The sequence below is a fragment of the Protomyctophum parallelum genome (genome assembly GCF_964188405.1).
Source record: "Protomyctophum parallelum genome assembly, chromosome: 5".
NCBI classification, from domain to species: domain Eukaryota; kingdom Metazoa; phylum Chordata; class Actinopteri; order Myctophiformes; family Myctophidae; genus Protomyctophum; species Protomyctophum parallelum.
In genome coordinates, this window is record NC_139702.1 from 15,072,062 (window position 1) to 15,089,657 (window position 17,596).

Below are 17,596 nucleotides of genomic sequence, written 5' to 3' on the forward strand. Positions count from 1 at the left end.
GGAGTGACTCCAGTCCATGGTTTATACTCCAGTCAATGGAGGAGTGACTCCAGTCCACAGTTATACTCCAGTCCATGGTTTATACTCCAGCCCATGGAATGAATCCAGTCCTTGATTTATACTCCAGTTGAGTCCATGGTTTATACTCCAGTCCATGGAGGAGTGACTCCAGTACACGGTTTACACTCCAGTCCACGGTTTATACTCCAGTCCATGGAGGAGTTACTCCAGTCCACGGTTTAGACTCCAGTCCATGGTTTATACTCCAGTCCATGGAGGAGTGACTCCAGTCCATGGTTTGTACAGGTGTAACATCTCATATATATATATATATATATATATATATAGGACCCACATTTTGTTATGGGGGATTTTTTAATATATTTCTGAGGTAATTGTAATGTCCACTATGTATGGCTTTTTATGTGCACCACAGATATTCAGATATTTGATACTCATTGAAAACACACGTCTCTGCTTCTGGAGACTGATATTGTCTTCATCATCATTTTTCGACCGCGGTCGAGATCATAGATTTCACAATGCCATGCCAGACTTCCCGGTCCTTCATTGCCATCCCCAGTTCCTGCTTACTGATGCATGTGTCCCTATAGCGATGACATCAGGGAACGACAGCTTTCTACCTCTGGTCTGCTTTGAGGCAGGACTCCAGAGAAGAAGGGAAGATAATAACCTCATGATCAGCTCTGTAGCAGTGGCTGTGTTCTTCTGTATCAGACTAGTGTAGAAACACGGGGAAGGTTGCCATATATTAGATTTGTCGATGGGTGGACTAGTGTAGAAACACGGGGAAGGTTGCTGTATATTAGATTAGTCGATGGGTGGCTCTCATTAGATAGCGACATTTAAGACGACCGGATTAAGGGTTGGGAGAGGGTTAAGGTTAGGTTTAGGTGTGCTGCCCCGTGGGATGTTAGGGTGAGGGTTTGACATAGGTTGTAGGACTAATGACTGGTCTGACCAATGACTAGTCTAAACTAAGTACTGCCGAGCGTTTCTAAAATTTCTTTGAAAGAATCGGCTCGACGGTCGTCCTAAATATTTTTACTTTAAAGTAAGCTGGAATGACCAGTTCTCATGCATGTCATTGCAGGCTGACCAGGCCATACCCTTCCTAGTTTGAAAGTCCTTTTGGGAAGAAGATTTCCCGGTATATGAACCCAAATACTTCAACCTGAAGTAGTGTTGTTAAGTGTTTTTATAATGTGGTTATTGTTGGATTTGCATATATTTATGTATTTACGTTTCATCTCGTTGAGATAAAGACAAACACAGTTGGAGGCCTCCTCTAGAGACTGAAGGAGACCTTCTGTTAAACTGGTTGAAAACACACGTCTCTGCTTCTGGTGGCTGATATTGTCCTTCTAATCAATCTAATGAATGTTAGACTGGTTGAAAACACACCTCTCTGCTTCTAGTGACTGATATTGTCCTTCTAATGAATGTTAGACTCATTGAAAACAAATGGATGGATTGGTTTGAAGCACTTATCAGACTTAATATTCAGTAGAACAATATCAGTCACCAGAAGCAGTGTCTTCAATTACTCCTAAATGGTTCAAATGGAGTTTAAACTTACAATGTTTCTTTTTATAAGAGGAGTCTGATCAGAATAATAGCAAGTTTCAAAATAATCAATCGAGTGAAACACAAAAGGCATCGTAGACAAAACGGTTACCAGAGAACTATTTTAAAGTGAAATACCCCTGTAATGTAAAAATGAAGGGTCCATTTGGTTCTATGTGTTACACTGTCAGAGTTACAGAGCTGTAAGGGTCCATTTGGTTCCACGTGTTACACTGTCAGAGTTACAGAGCAGAGTAAGGGTTACATGTGTAAGCCGGGTGGTCCTGGTCTCTGTATGATTGTGAAGGATTGAGTGTCTTTGTATTATCTAGCGGAGCCTGTCTTCTCTCCAGCGCCCCCTAGGGTCTTGATCGCAGCGGAGCCTGTCTTCTCTCCAGCGCCCCCTAGGGTCTTCATTGCAGCGGAGCCTGTCTTCTCTCCAGCGCCCCCTAGGGTCTTCATCGCAGAGGAGCCTGTCTTCTCTCCAGCGCCCCCTAGGGTCTTCATCGCAGCGGAGGTTCTACTTCTGCTTCTGGCTGTTGAGATCGCAGACGTGCGCAACTGCTTGCTAACTTCCTGCAAGGGCGTGTTAACTTCCTGCGAGGGCATGCTAACTTCCTGCGAGGCGCTACGCCTGATGGGAGTCGCGGTCCTGGGCCTCAGGTTGGGGGCGGTGGGGGCGCGCACGGAGAGGGGCTGGTTCCTGATTGGGCAGACTCTCTGGGGGGAGGGACTGTCTGTCCGGCAGTGGGAGGAGCTAAGGCTACGTCGGGTTCCAAAGAGAACACGTAGAGGCATGCGGGGGTTAACTCCGCTGGGCTGGGGGGCGTGGCTTCCTCCGCTGGGCTGGGCGGAGCCTGCAGGCAGGGGGTGGGGCCTAGCAGAGGAAGAGGCGGAGCCTGCAGGCAGTGGGTGGGGTCTAGCAGAGGAAGAGGCGGATCTGGTGGAAGGTTTGGATTTCCTCTGGATTCTGAGAGAAGAGGAGACAGAAGCAGTGCTTTTATAACCTGACTCCTAGTCCAGATTGTGGCAGTATTGAGTTAGATAGAAGCAGTGCTTTTATAACCTGACTCCTAGTCCAGATTGTGGCAGTATTGAGTTACATAGAAGTAGTGCTTTTAAATATTACACAGAAATCTGTGGAAAAATAAAGATTCAGATTTTGTCCATTTAGTCCAGTAATAAGAAATAATGTAATTTGACCTCAAACTAATTGCCAAACTCAGCTGATTTTATATCTTCAACATATCCTGAATAACAGAAAAAAGTTGCCTGGAATTGTCTGAGGGGAAAGTGTTGAAAATGGCCTGTACAGTATGGCCACCATTGACATCCTATATAAGGCACGTATTTTCTAGATTTCCCTTTGCTTTAAGTAGAATGTGACATGTCAAACTAGGGGGTTTTCATAATGCTGAATCCATTCTTTAAGTAGAATGTGACATATCAAACTAGGGGGTTTTCATAATGCTGAATCCATTCTTTAAGTAGAATGTGACATGTCAAATTAGGGGGTTTTCATGATGCTGAATCCATTCCAACCATTAGTTTAAAAAACACTCATTGGGCTACATTTGGCCATAGCCACACATGGGCTGATATCATCACATTTGTGATGACAACTATGGCCGGTTTTAGCCCAATGAGTGTTCCTACCCATTGGTTCATACAGTGTTACAGTCATTTGAGTCCTGAAGCTACAGTATGATGAAGGTGGATATGGTTCCTACCCGTTGGTTCATACAGTGTTACAGTCATTTGAGTCCTGAAGCTACAGTATGATGAAGGTGGATATGGTTCCTACCCGTTGGTTCATACAGTGTTACAGTCATTTGAGTCCTGAAGCTACAGTATGATGAAGTGGATATGGTTCCTACCCGTTGGTTCATACAGTGTTACAGTCATTTGAGTCCTGAAGCTACAGTATGATGAAGGTGGATATGGTTCCTACCCGTTGGTTCATACAGTGTTACAGTCATTTGAGTCCTGAAGCTACAGTATGATGAAGGTGAATATGGTTCCTACCCGTTGGTTCCTGGCAGGGAAAGCGGTGTCGCGGGGGCAGCCGGGGGCCTCTTGATGGGCGTGAGCGGTCTGGGGAGTCTGCTCCTCTTAGACCACGCCTCCTCCGAGGCCTGAGGGGGCGTGTCCTCCGAGGCCTGAGGGGGCGTGTCCTCTCCAGAAGACATGGAGGATGTTCTCCTGTTCTGCTGTCGTTCCACCACTAGCCGGGCCAGGTCCACCTTAAAAACACATACCACCTTAAATATATATACCACCTTAAATATATATATACCACCTTAAAAAAATATATACCACCTTAAAAATACAAATCACCTTAAGTATATATACCACCTTAAATATATATATATATATACCACCTTAAAAATACAAATCACCTTAAATATATATACCACCTTAAATATATATATACCACCATATATATATATATATACATATATATATACCACCTTAAATATATATACCCCCTTAAATATATATACCACCTTAAAAATACAAACCACCTTAAATATATATACCACCTTAAATACACATACCACCTTAAGTATATATACCAACTTAAATACACATACCACCTTAAATATACAAACCACCTTAAATATATATACCACCTTAAATATATATACCTCCTTAAATACACATACCACCTTAAATATATATACCACCTTAAATATATATATATATACCACCTTAAATATATATACCACCTTAAATATATATATACCACCTTAAAAATACAAACCACCTTAAATATATATACCACCTTGAATATACATACCACCTTAAGTATATATACCACCTTAAATACACATACCACCTTAAATATATATATACCACCTTAAATATACAAACCACCTTAAATATATATACCACCTTAAATATATATACCTCCTTAAATACACATACCACCTTAAATATATATACCACCTTAAATATATATATATATATACCACCTTAAATATATATATACCACCTTAAAAATACAAACCACCTTAAATATATATACCACCTTGAATATACATACCACCTTAAGTATATATACCACCTTAAATACACATACCACCTTAAATACACATACCACCTTAAATATATATACCACCTTAAATATACATACCACCTTAAATATTTATATACCACCTTAAATATATATATATACCACCTTAAATATATACCACGTGCACTTTTGAGTTTTCAGTCTGCACTCTGCAGCCGAGAGCCAACGAGAAAACGTCAAACCTTTTTTTTTTTTAAAGCACAAGAAGCAACATGGCAGAAACGATTGCATTTTGAACCCATTTCCTCCGCCATTGTTCGCCACCAGGGAGCGCTAGAGACATATTATTATTATTAATTTCTGCTGATGTCACCTGTCTGCAGCGTCTCTGCAGCCGAGCGCGTCCGGACAGCGATGAAGAGCGATCAGAGGAAGAGTCTTCCTCACAGATCAGAACCGGGATGCGACTCTTCATCCTCGGCTCCTTTCTCCCACAATGCACTGCTTCAGGGACAGGCCCCGTCCCCAGAGACAAGATGGCCGATACTTCTTCCTGTAGAGGGAGACAGGGGGGCGGGGCTTCGGCCAGGCCGTTGGACGACCTCATGACGTTGAGGTGAGACGTCTCTGCGATGTGGACGAACGTACGTTCCACCTTGGTGAAGGGGGGGGAGGAGGGGGGGCGCAGCTCGTACCTGGGAAGAAGACAGTTTGAGCACTTCTACCACAAAGTAAAGGGTTTCTCTCTCTAATTTCCAATACAAGTAAAGGGTTTCTCTCTCTAATTTAAATACAAGTAAAGGGTTTCTCTCTCTAATTTAAATACAAGTAAAGGGTTTCTCTCTCTAATTTAAATACAAGTAAAGGGTTTCTCTCTAATTGAAATACAAGTGAAGGGTTTCTCTCTCTAATTTACAATACAAGTGAAGGGTTTCTTTCTCTAATTTACAATACAAGTGAAGGGTTTCTCTCTCTAATTTACAATACAAGTGAAGGGTTTCTCTCACTAATTTACAATACAAGTGAAGGGTTTCTCTCTCTAATTTACAATACAAGTGAAGGGTTTCCAGATACCTCAGCGCCGGCGAAAGGCGTCCGGTTTCCCTCTGGGGGGCGTGGTGACATGGCTGGGGGGCGGGGTCACATGGCTGGGGGGCGGCGTCACATGGCTGGGGAGCGTGGTCACATGGCTGGGAGGCGTTGTCACATGGTTGGGGGGCGGGGTCACATGGCTGGGGGGCGGAGTGGGGGTCGGGGTCACATGGCTGGGGGAAGGGGTCACATGGTTGGGGGAAGGGGTCACATGGTTGGGGGGCGGGGTCACATGGCTGGGGGGCGGGGTCACATGGCTGGGGGGCGGGGTCACATGGCTGGGGAGCGGAGTCACTTGGCTGGGGGGCGGGGTCACATGGCTGGGGGAAGGGGTCACATGGCTGGGGGACGGGGTCACATGGCTGGGGGGCGGGGTCACATGGCTGGGGGGCGGGGTCACACAAAGGGATGGCATAGGAGGGCGTGGCTAAGGGCGTGGCCAGCTCTCCATCATCAGGACCCGACGGAGACTTCCTGGTGTCTCCCGGAGAGAACAGCACCTACAACACACACACACACGCACACACACACACACACGCACACACACACACGCACACGCACACACACACACACACACACACACACACACACACGTATGTTATAACGATAGAATGGATCATAGATATAGAATCATAGATATAGAATGATATAGAAATAGAATAACAGAAACTCTTGCCACTAAACTGTCATTCAGAAAAGACAAAGGATTTCTTTACACTTTTACGCTGTCAGAGCATGGAATAAACTCCTGGAGGAAGTGGTCCAGGCTCCTTCAGTCAACACTTTTAAGAATAGACTTATTTATGTCTGTTGTGGTGGATCATATATATAGAATGATAGAATGGATCATAGATATAGAATGATAGAAATAGAATGATAGAATGTATCATAGATATAGAATTATAGAAATAGAATGATAGAATGTATCATAGATATAGAATCATAGATATATAATGATATAGATATAGAATGATATAATGGATCATAGCTATAGAATGATAGAATGGATCATAAATATAGAATGATAGAATGTATCATAGATATAGAATCATAGATATAGAATGATATAGATATAGAATGATAGAATGGATCATAGATATAGAATGATAGAATGGATCATAGATATAGAATGATAGAATGGATCATAGATATAGAATGATATAATGGATCATAGAAATAGAATGATAGAATGGATCATAGATATCGAAATGATATAGAAATAGAATGATAGAATGGATCATAGATATAGAATTATATAGATATAGAATGATAGAATGGATCATAGATATAGAATGATAGAATGATATAGATATAGAATGATATAGAAATAGAATGATAGAATGGACCATATATATAGAATGATATAGAAATAGAATGATATAATGGATCAAAGATATAGAATGATAAAATGGATCGTAGATATAGAATGATAGAATGGATCATAGATATAGAATAATAGAATGGATCGCATATATAGAATGATAGAATGGATCATAGATATAGAATGATATAGAAATAGAATGATAGAATGGATCATATATATAGAATGTTATAGATATAGAATGATAGAATGGATCGTAGATATAGAATGATTTAGAAATAGAATGATAGAATGGATCATAGATATAGAATGATATAGAAATAGAATGATAGAATGGATCATAATATAGAATGATATAGAAATAGAATGATAGAATGGATCATAGATATAGAATGTTATAGATATAGAATGATAGAATGGATCGTAGATATAGAATGATTTAGAAATAGAATGATAGAATGGATCATAGATATAGAATGATATAGAAATAGAATGATAGAATGGATCATAGATATAGAATGATATAGAAATAGAATGATAGAATGGATCATAGATATAGAATGATATAGATATAGAATGATTTAGAAACAGCACCAGCGTCTTGGAGCCATCTTCCTCCTCCTTCTGAAGCCCCACCCCCACGCCAGAGGCCACGCCTCCCGCTGCGCCTCGTTGGTCGTCGGCCATGAGGGTGGAGTTAGCTCCGCCCTCCTGGCTCTGACAGCTGCTCTTGGCCTCGCTGTTGGACTCCTCGCTCTTTGTGACATCACCGTCGCTCTTGGTGACATCATCGTCGCCGGGGCCAATGGGGACGGGCGGTTCGGGAGGGGGTGGGGCTTGGGGGCGTCGCTGCGGCAACGTGCCGGTCAGCATGACGGACAGGAAGTCGGCTCTCTTAGCCTGGAGCTGCGGCAGGAAGTGGAAGCTCTCCTTATTCTGGTCGTTCTGTGACTTGGTCCTATAGTCCGGAGAGACAGGTGACTTGGTCCTATAGTCCGGAGAGACAGGGGGCGGAGACTTCTGCTCTGTGGGAGATCCTGTTACCTAGGTAACAAAGAATGACACATTATCTGTTGCCTAGGTAACAGACAACAACAAATCAAAGCAAATGTCATCAAATCATACTTTTAAAGCATTAATTAACAATAAATGGCGCGGCCTGGTGGCTCAGTAAGGTATTTCAACCACAAATTAATGGTTTCCAGCTTAAAGATATATTTTTTGTCGTTTTCTTTATTGATAGGGTACAGTAATTAGACTTAGGAAAGGGGGAGAGAGATGGGGAGTGAGCCATCGGGCTCGGGAGTCGAACCCTCTGCACGCCATCAGGCTGGCTCAGCAGCCTCTAGGGGCCCAGACGGTTGAGCTAACCGTCAGCCTGGCTCAGCAGCCTCTAGGGGCCCAGACTGTTGAGCTAACCGTCAGCCTGGCTCAGCAGCCTCTAGAGGCCCAGACTGTTGAGCTAACCGTCAGCCTGGCTCAGCAGCCTCTAGGGGCCTAGACGGTTGAGCTAACCGTCAGCCTGGCTCAGCAGCCTCTAGGGGCCCAGACGGTTGAGCTAACCGTCAGCCTGGCTCAGCAGCCTCTAGGGGCCCAGACGGTTGAGCTAACCATCAGCCTGGCTCAGCAGCCTGTAGGGGCCCAGACGGTTGAGCTAACCGTCAGCCTGGCTCAGCAGCCTCTAGGGGCCCAGACGGTTGAGCTAACCGTCAGCCTGGCTCAGCAGCCTCTAGGGGCCCAGACGGTTGAGCCAAAAGACAATGTTTTGTTATAATGGAATGGAAAAGGGGAATCATCTCTTAAAAGGGCCACTCCACCCTTATCTTCATTGGTTCATCTCTTAAAGGGCCACCCCACCTTTATCTTCATTGGTTCACATTATACTGTGTTTGTTTTTTTCTTCTGACTCTGTCTCATTGGTGGATTGTGGACAGTTAAGAAACCTGCCTACCAGTGACATCATCAATCAGGACTTCATATTTGAAATCACAGGTAGGCAGGTTTCTGAACTGTTTGTGTGTGCACGTGTATGCACGCATACGTGGGTGCGTGTGTGCGTCTGTGTGTGTGTGTGTGTGTGTGTGTGTATATGTGTGTGTGTGTGTGTGTGTGTGTGTGTGTGTGTGTACACCTGAAAGAAAGGTCAACAGAAAATGTAACAATGAAGAAAGAAGGTCAGACACAAACATTTGCCCCCAAAACCATTTAATGTCATTTTGGTTTTTTCAACACAAGCTTTTCCAGATTGTCTAGAATACATACATTGATATAAAAGGCACAAAAATGCATTGCAGAGTTTTTTAGTCTTTGAAAGCACGCAATCCCCTACCTGCCCCTATCTGCCCCACAGTCCCCTATCTGCCCCTACCTGCCCCACAGTCCCCCATCTGCCCCACAGTCCCCTATCTGCCCCACAGTCCCCTATCTGTCCCGTACACAGTCCCCTATCTGCCCCACAGTCCCCTATCTGCCCCTACCTGCACCCATCTGCCCCACAGTCCCCTATCTGCCCAGTAAGCAGTCCCCTATCTTCCCCACAGTCCCCTATCTGCCCTGTACGCAGTCCCCTATCTGCCCAGTAAGCAGTCCCCTATATCTGCCCCACAGTCCCCTATCTGCCCCTACCTGCCCCAATCTGCCCCACAGTCCCCTATCTGCCCAGTAAGCAGTCCCCCATCTGCCCCACAGTCCCCTATCTGTCCTGTATGCAGTCCCCTATCTGCCCAGTAAGCAGTCCCCTATCTGCCCCACAGTCCCATATCTGCCCAGTAAGCAGTCCCCTATCTGCCCAGTAAGCAGTCCCCTATCTGCCCTACAGTCCCCTATCTTCCCCACAGTCCCCTATCTGCCCCGTATGCAGTCCCCTATCTGCCCCACAGTCCCCTATCTGCCCCGTACCCCGTCCGACAATCTGCCCCTGTCTGCCCATATCTGCCCCGTACGGTTCAAGTGTTTCCATGTGTCATAAAGTCTGAAACATACAATATTTACATCCTAAAACTAACCAGCATGCCAATGGTTAGGGTTAGGATTAACTAGGCTAACCCCAACCCTAATGGGTTAGGGCTAGGCTAACCCCAACCCTAATGGGTTATGGCTACGCTAACCCCAACCCTAATGGGTTAGGGTTAACTAGGCTAACCCCAACCCTAATGGGTTAGGGTAAACTAGGCTAACCCCAACCCTAATGGGTTAGGGCTAGGCTAACCCAACCCTAATGGGTTATGGCTATGCTAACCCCAACCCTAATGGGTTAGGGCTAGGCTAACCCCAACCCTAATGGGTTAGGGCTAGGCTAACCCAACCCTAATGGGTTATGGCTACGCTAACCCCAACCCTAATGGGTTAGGGCTAGGCTAACCCAACCCTAATGGGTTATGGCTATGCTAACCCCAACCCTAATGGGTTAGGGCTAGGCTAACCCCAACCCTAATGGGTTAGGGCTAGGCTAACCCAACCCTAATGGGTTATGGCTACGCTAACCCCAACCCTAATGGGTTAGGGTTAGGCTAACCCCAACCCTAATGGGTTAGGGCTATGCTAACCCCAACACTAATGGGTTATGGCTAGGCTAACCCAACCCTAATGGGTTAGGGCTAGGCTAACCCAACCCTAATGGGTTAGGGCTAGGCTAACCCAACCCTAATGGGTTAGGGTTAGGGTTAACTAGGCTAACCCCAACCCTAATGGAAGCTCAATTCTATACTTCTGTATATTATGTACATAAAGTACATACTGTGGATTTACAAAAAAATAAGTTTAAAATACATGCTTTAACTGTAAATTATACAAGCCGTAACTGTACACTTGTATAGTATTGTACAATACCTTTATAGTACTGTACAGTACCATGGTGATAGAAAAACAAAAGATATAAGTTAAAGACACCCACGGATCACCTTCTACGCCTTCTATCAGGTTAGGGTTAGGACGGGTATAGGGTTCACCCTAAACCTGCTATTAGACTAGGGCTAGGAGTTAGGATTCACCTGACCCCTATTAGACTAGGGCTAGGAGTTAGGATTCACCTGACCCCTATTAGACTAGGGCTAGGAGTTAGGATTCACCTGACCCCTATTGGGCTAGGAGTTAGGATTCACCTGACCTGCTATTAGACTAGGTTTAGGGTTCACCTAACCCTAAATCTCAGCTCAAACTAACAAAAACTCCCTCACCACTTTCTATCGAACTTAATTAACATATTGTTAGTTAAATGGATGCTGTGTTGCACTTTATATAATTATAATATAATATGTCATTACATAATACGTGTAATAAAACGCCATCGCTTTTTTTTTACAGCAGACGTTGCTAGGCAATGCCTCGCTCAGCCCCATCCCGGACGTGTTTGGGTGTGCGCCACTGCAGCCATTACTTCCTGCTTCCTGTTTGGGTGCGCGCCACGTGCAGCCATTACTTCCTGTTTGGGTGCGCGCCGCGTGCAGCCATTACTTCCTGCTTCCTGTTTGGGTGCACGCCGCGTGCAGCCATTACTTCCTGCTTCACGGCCTGACAAACGTCCCAATGTTCTCCGAGTCTACGGCGCTGTCGACGGTGCTGATCTGTCCTAATGTTAGAATATTAACACTTCTAAACAGACGTAGGCTGGAAGATTAGATTTCATCTCCCGGTTCTGGAAATGGAAGGCGGGGTTTTCAGAGTAAAATCTCCCTCATCTGCTTGGCACTATAGCGCCTTTATTCTGAAAGATTCTGGCGGCACCAGAAGTGTTAAATTACCACTAATGAATTACCACGTGTCTTACAAAACGTCCTGGTCACATGACAACGAATGAGAATGGACACACACGCACGCACGCACGCTCAGCCACCCACTGACCAAAGAGTAAACAGACGTTAACATCTTGAAGAAATGTACATTTAAACACAAGATATTATTTGTATCACTTCGACAGTGATGAATTTCAACAGCCAGCGGATTGTACATGTGACGGTTACGTAATCCTTGATCCGTGAGCGTCACTTCATTATTTACAATATGTTACATCTGGCTCTAAAGATACAGTACAGTGCTGTGTGTGTGTGTGTGTGTGTGTGTGTGTGTGTGTGTGTGTGTGTGTGTGTGTGTGTGTGAGTGTGTGTGTGTGTGTGTGTGTGTGTGTGTGTGTGTGTGTGTGTGTGTGTGTGTGTGTTCGTGTGTCAACCCTACAGCATGTCAATCAACCCTACAACCTGTCAATCAACCCTACAACCTGTCAATCAACCCTACAACCTGTCAATCAATCCTACATCATGTCAATCAACCCTACAGCATGTAAATCAACCCTACAACCTGTCAATCAACCCTACAACCTGTCAATCCATCCTACATCATGTCAATCAACCCTACAGCATGTCAAGCAACCCTACAACCTGTCAATCAACCCTACAACCTGTCAATCAACCCCACAGACTGTCAATCAACCCTAAACCTCACTTCAACCAAAGTTCTATCTGATTGACAGCCCATACGTCCACACAGAAAAGTCTGATTGACAAATCTGACTGTATTATACAACGTCAAACAATGTTAAACTCACTTTATGCATCGAGTTGGAATAAACATGAACTGACATACATTAAAAGTATTCATTCATCAATCAATCAATCAATCAATCAATCACCTTAATGACAGACATGAACTGACCTCCACATCACTGCTTTGTAGCCGAGTAGTTTCTGCTCTAAACTGTTAAACCAGGTGATCCTATTGGGTGAGGGTTATAGCTGAGCTATAAGCAGTGATCCTATTGGGTGAGGGTTATAGCTGAGCTATAAGCAGTGATCCTATTGGGTGAGGGTTATAGCTGAGCTATAAGCAGTGATCCTATTGGGTGAGGGTTATAGCTGAGCTTTAAGCAGTGATCCTATTGGGTGATTGTTATAGCTGAGCTATAAGCAGTGATCCTATTGGGTTATAGCTGAGCTGTAAGCAGTGATCCTATTGGGTTATAGCTGAGCTATAAGCAGTGATCCTATTGGGTTATAGCTGAGCTATAAGCAGTGATCCTATTGGGTTATAGCTCAGCTATAAGCAGTGATCCTATTGGGTTATAGCTGAGCTATAAGCAGTGATCCTATTGGGTTATAGCTGAGCTGTAAGCAGTGATCCTATTGGGTTATAGCTCAGCTATAAGCAGTGATCTGATTGGGTGAGGGGTATAGCTCAGCTATAAACAGTGATCTGATTGGGTGAGGGTTATAGCTCAGCTATAAACAGTGATCTGATTGGGTGAGGGGTATAGCTCAGCTATAAACAGTGATCTGATTGCGTGAGGGTTATAGCTGAGCTATAAGCAGTGACCCTATTGGGTTATAGCTGATCTATAAGCAGTGATCCTACTGGGTGAGGGTTATAGCTCATCTATAAGCAGTGCCAAACTGCAGCATGGTTTCTGGGTTTGGGTTGTAGACACGGCCAGAACGCTAAACGCTTGTTTAGAAACAATGATAGTTGTTTCAATGCAACGATAGGAACGACAGCTGTGATAGGTTTAGGGTCAATAGGGTTGAGTAACGGCAGCTGTGATAGGCTCAGTGTCAGTAGGGTTGAGTCAAATGATCACATTGTAATTCTGTCCATTGATTTGTTCTGTTTGTCCCCAGAGAGACAGACGCTGTGTGTATCTGGTTACCATGACAACAGATTAGTGTATCTGTAACCATGACAACAGATTAGTGTATCTGTAACCATGACATTAGCATTAACATAAAAAAGGCAGAAAGCGTGAACAGTTAGTCGTTAGCATCAGGCCGTTAGCATCAGGCCGTTAGCATCAGGCCTGTCTCAGTGTGCTCATACACAGTTTATATGTCCCTTTTTAAACAGCGTTCTGTTCATCATCTCCTCAGGGTGTGTGTGTGTGTGTGTGTGTGTGTGTGTGCGCGTGTGCGTGTGTACTCATCAGTTTCTACAGCAGCTGTTGCAGCTCTCTAAACCGATGAGTGTAGTGTAGTGTTTATAGTGTATAGCGTAGTGTGTAGTGTATAGTGTGTATTGTGTAGTGTGTAGTGCATAGTGTATAGTGTTTAGTGGGTAGTGTATAGTGTATAGTGTTTAGTGTGTATAGTGTATGGTGTAGTGTGTAGTGTATAGTGTGTAGTGTGTAGTGTGTAGTGCATAGTGCGTATAGTCTGTAGTGTGTAGTGTTTATAGCGTATATTGTGTAGTGTGTAGTGTGTAGTGTGTAGTGTGTAGTGCATAGTGTATAGTGTTTAGTGGGTAGTGTATAGTGTATAGTGTTTAGTTGGTAGTGTTTAGTGTGTATAGTGTCTAGCATAGTTAGTATAGTTCATGTGTACTCAGGCCTCTTCATCAGTTTACTGAGCAGTTGCTGCAGCTGCGCGCGGCTCAGATGCAGTCGACTGCGTGGATTGGTCGGATTCCCGCCTCCATTGGGGCTCTGAATACCGTGAGCTCTTCTCCGATTGGACGCGGCCACGTGGGCGGGGCTGCTCTCGGCGGAGCGGCTGCGCTGAATGAAGGTGGCGCCCCCGTGTGGCCCGTGAGGGTAATGCTCCGTCTCTAGCGTAGATGACGAGAAGACGTAGGAGGCCAGCCGCCGCAGCTGATTGGGTCGCGGATGCTGCCTGTCAACGCCGGGCTCCTCCCCCAACTGCAAAAACAGACCAATCAGAAGAGAAAAGAGGGAAGGGGCGGGGCCGCGTTAAGAGTGAAGAGCGGAAAGAATAAAAAACAAAAACACCACTTAAATTATTAAACGTTTTATTTTTTATTTCAACGTTTAACAAATACTGCCCCCTACTGGTGGAATGGGGGGCAAACGTCACAAGGAAAGGAAACAACCGTCTGCCTGTCCTACAGACAGACAGACAGACAGACAGACAGACAGACAGACAGACAGACAGACAGACAGACAGACAGACAGACAGACAATACAGTTTCATGATTTTAACTACAAGTCAAATGCCATTAACATTAAGGACATTAGTGTGCATCCCAAACCCCAAATCCCACAATGCACTGCAAAAACAAAACAAAAAGGAAAACCACAAAGGTCACAAGGTCACCAGAACAGATCTACAGACAACCTGCCGGGTCGTCATGGTTACCACGATACCATGGAGATGATGCAGTAAACAAAACCATAGAGGAAGACATGGACTCATCAGGCACACACAACAACAAACACACCAACGAAGAAGAAGGAGGAGGAAGAGGAAGAAGAGGAGGAGGAGGAGGAGGAGGAAGAAGAGGATAACAGTGTTTAGAGTACAGAAGTCCTGACTTAGGGTTAAGGTTAGCTACCTCCCAACATCTGGGTCACGTAAGCATTCTTTCTGTTGAAAATCCCATAAAGTAATGTTAGAATCACCTCATATAAGAACTGTGTTCCAGCGTGTTTATGATGTAAACCAAAAGGTAAATGTTATTTAAACCTAACCCTTACAGTGCGTTTTAACAGCGGGTGAGCATCGACCGACACATCGCCCCAATCGCCCGTTATCGTCCGGAAATATGAATTATTCTTTATCTTTTCGGGCGACGTACGCACTTTTCGACCATGGCCCGTTCGCCTGCTATCGCCGGTAGTCGCCGGGGTGCGTGCACCCCTTGTGGCGTGTGAGCGCCTTCTAGGGGGTGCGCGACATGAAAAAGGCTAATGGTGGTGCTATGGTTATAAATATATTAACAAATTATGCCAATATATGCATATGACAAGTATATGCAGAATATAGCCTATGCTGCATATATATATATATATATATATCCCCTATTCAGGTTCATACTGTATATGTGCATATATGTGTTATATAGGAAATATATATATATATATATATATATATATATATATATATATATATATATATATATATATATATATATGCCATTTCTATTTCCATGTAGGGTGGTGCGTCAGCTATAGGTCAGGAGGTAACAGGGGGTGTGTCTATAGGTCAGGAGGTAACAGGGGGTGTGTCTATAGGTCAGGAGGTAACAGGGGGCGTGTCTAGAGGTCAGGAGGTAACAGGGGGCGTGGCTAGAGGTCAGGAGGTAACAGGGGGTGTGTCTATAGGTCAGGAGGTAACAGGGGGTGTGTCTATAGGTCAGGAGGTAACAGGGGGTGTGTCTATAGGTCAGGAGGTAACAGGGGGTGTGTCTATAGGTCAGGAGGTAACAGGGGGTGTGTCTATAGGTCAGGAGATAACAGGGGGTGTGTCTATAGGTCAGGAGGTAACAGGGGGTGTGTCTATAGGTCAGGAGGTAACAGGGGGTGTGTCTATAGGTCAGGAGATAACAGGGGGTGTGTCTATAGGTCAGGAGGTAACAGGGGGTGTGTCTATAGGTCAGGAGGTAACAGGGGGCGTGTCTAGAGGTCAGGAGGTAACAGGGGGCGTGGCTAGAGGTCAGGAGGTAACAGGGGGTGCGTCAGCTAGGTCAGGAGGTAACAGGGGGTGTGTCTATAGGTCAGGAGGTAACAGGGGGTGCATCAGCTAGGTCAGGAGGTAACAGGGGGTGTGTCTATAGGTCAGGAGGTAACAGGGGGTGCATCAGCTAGGTCAGGAGGTAACAGGGGGTGTGTCTATAGGTCAGGAGGTAACAGGGGGTGTGTCTATAGGTCAGGAGGTAACAGGGGGCGTGGCTAGAGGTCAGGAGGTAACAGGGGGTGTGTCTATAGGTCAGGAGGTAACAGGGGTGTGTCTAGAGGTCAGGAGGTAACAGGGGGTGTGTCTAGAGGTCAGGAGGTAACAGGGGGTGTGTCTAGAGGTCAGGAGGTAACAGGGGGTGTGTCTAGAGGTCAGGAGGTAACAGGGGGTGTGTCTAGAGGTCAGGAGGTAACAGGGGGTGTGTCTATAGGTCAGGAGGTAACAGGGGGTGTGTCTATAGGTCAGGAGGTAACAGGGGGTGTGTCTATAGGTCAGGAGGTAACAGGGGGTGCATCAGCTAGGTCAGGAGGTAACAGGGGGTGTGTCTATAGGTCAGGAGGTAACAGGGGGTGTGTCTATATGTCAGGAGGTAACAGGGGGTGCATCAGCTAGGTCAGGAGGTAACAGGGGGTGCATCAGCTAGGTCAGGAGGTAACAGGGGGTGCGTCAGCTAGGTCAGGAGGTAACAGGGGGTGCGTCAGCTAGGTCAGGAGGTACAGGGGGTGTGTCTATAGGTCAGGAGGTAACAGGGGGTGTGTCTAGAGGTCAGGAGGTAACAGGGGGCATGGCCAAAAAGGTTTGGGAACCGCTGCCTTAGACCAATAAGGCACTTCCGTAAATTCGTCTGGCTGTCGCCCGCTGGGTTAGGGTTAGGTTTAGTGAATTTTATGATATAAACCTAAACTTTATGATATAAACCTAAACTTTTATGATATAAACCTAAACTTGATGATATGAACCTAAACGTTATGATATGAACCTAAACTATATGATATAAACCTGTAACCCAGTGATTCTGTCTAGGATGATATCGAGTTACATTTAATAAAATAATAGATTTTCTCACTCTTTGGATGAATAAGTACTTTGACCCTAGTTGACCCTTGACCCTAGTTGACCCTTGACATATATAATTAGTGTGTGTGTGTGTGTGTTCAATTGAAACAATGCTATTATAGGGTTAAAACTCCG

At 44.9% G+C, this 17,596-nt stretch overlaps 1 protein-coding gene across 1 annotated transcript in view; it reads right to left on the reverse strand.

Moving 5' to 3' along the window:
• Nucleotides 1–1,911: 1,911 nt before the first annotated feature.
• Nucleotides 1,912–17,596, reverse strand: part of ttbk1a (tau tubulin kinase 1a) — a gene marked incomplete at its 3' end in the record, with an annotated part of 33,986 nt that continues 18,301 nt past the window's right edge. The window contains exons 14-18 of the mRNA XM_083764324.1: nucleotides 7,611–8,060; nucleotides 5,678–6,195; nucleotides 4,977–5,298; nucleotides 3,613–3,830; nucleotides 1,912–2,557 (exon numbers count right to left, since the gene is read on the reverse strand). Of these exons, the coding sequence (XP_083620450.1) occupies nucleotides 1,912–2,557; nucleotides 3,613–3,830; nucleotides 4,977–5,298; nucleotides 5,678–6,195; nucleotides 7,611–8,060 (2,154 nt within the window). The remainder of the gene's footprint in view (nucleotides 2,558–3,612; nucleotides 3,831–4,976; nucleotides 5,299–5,677; nucleotides 6,196–7,610; nucleotides 8,061–17,596) is intronic.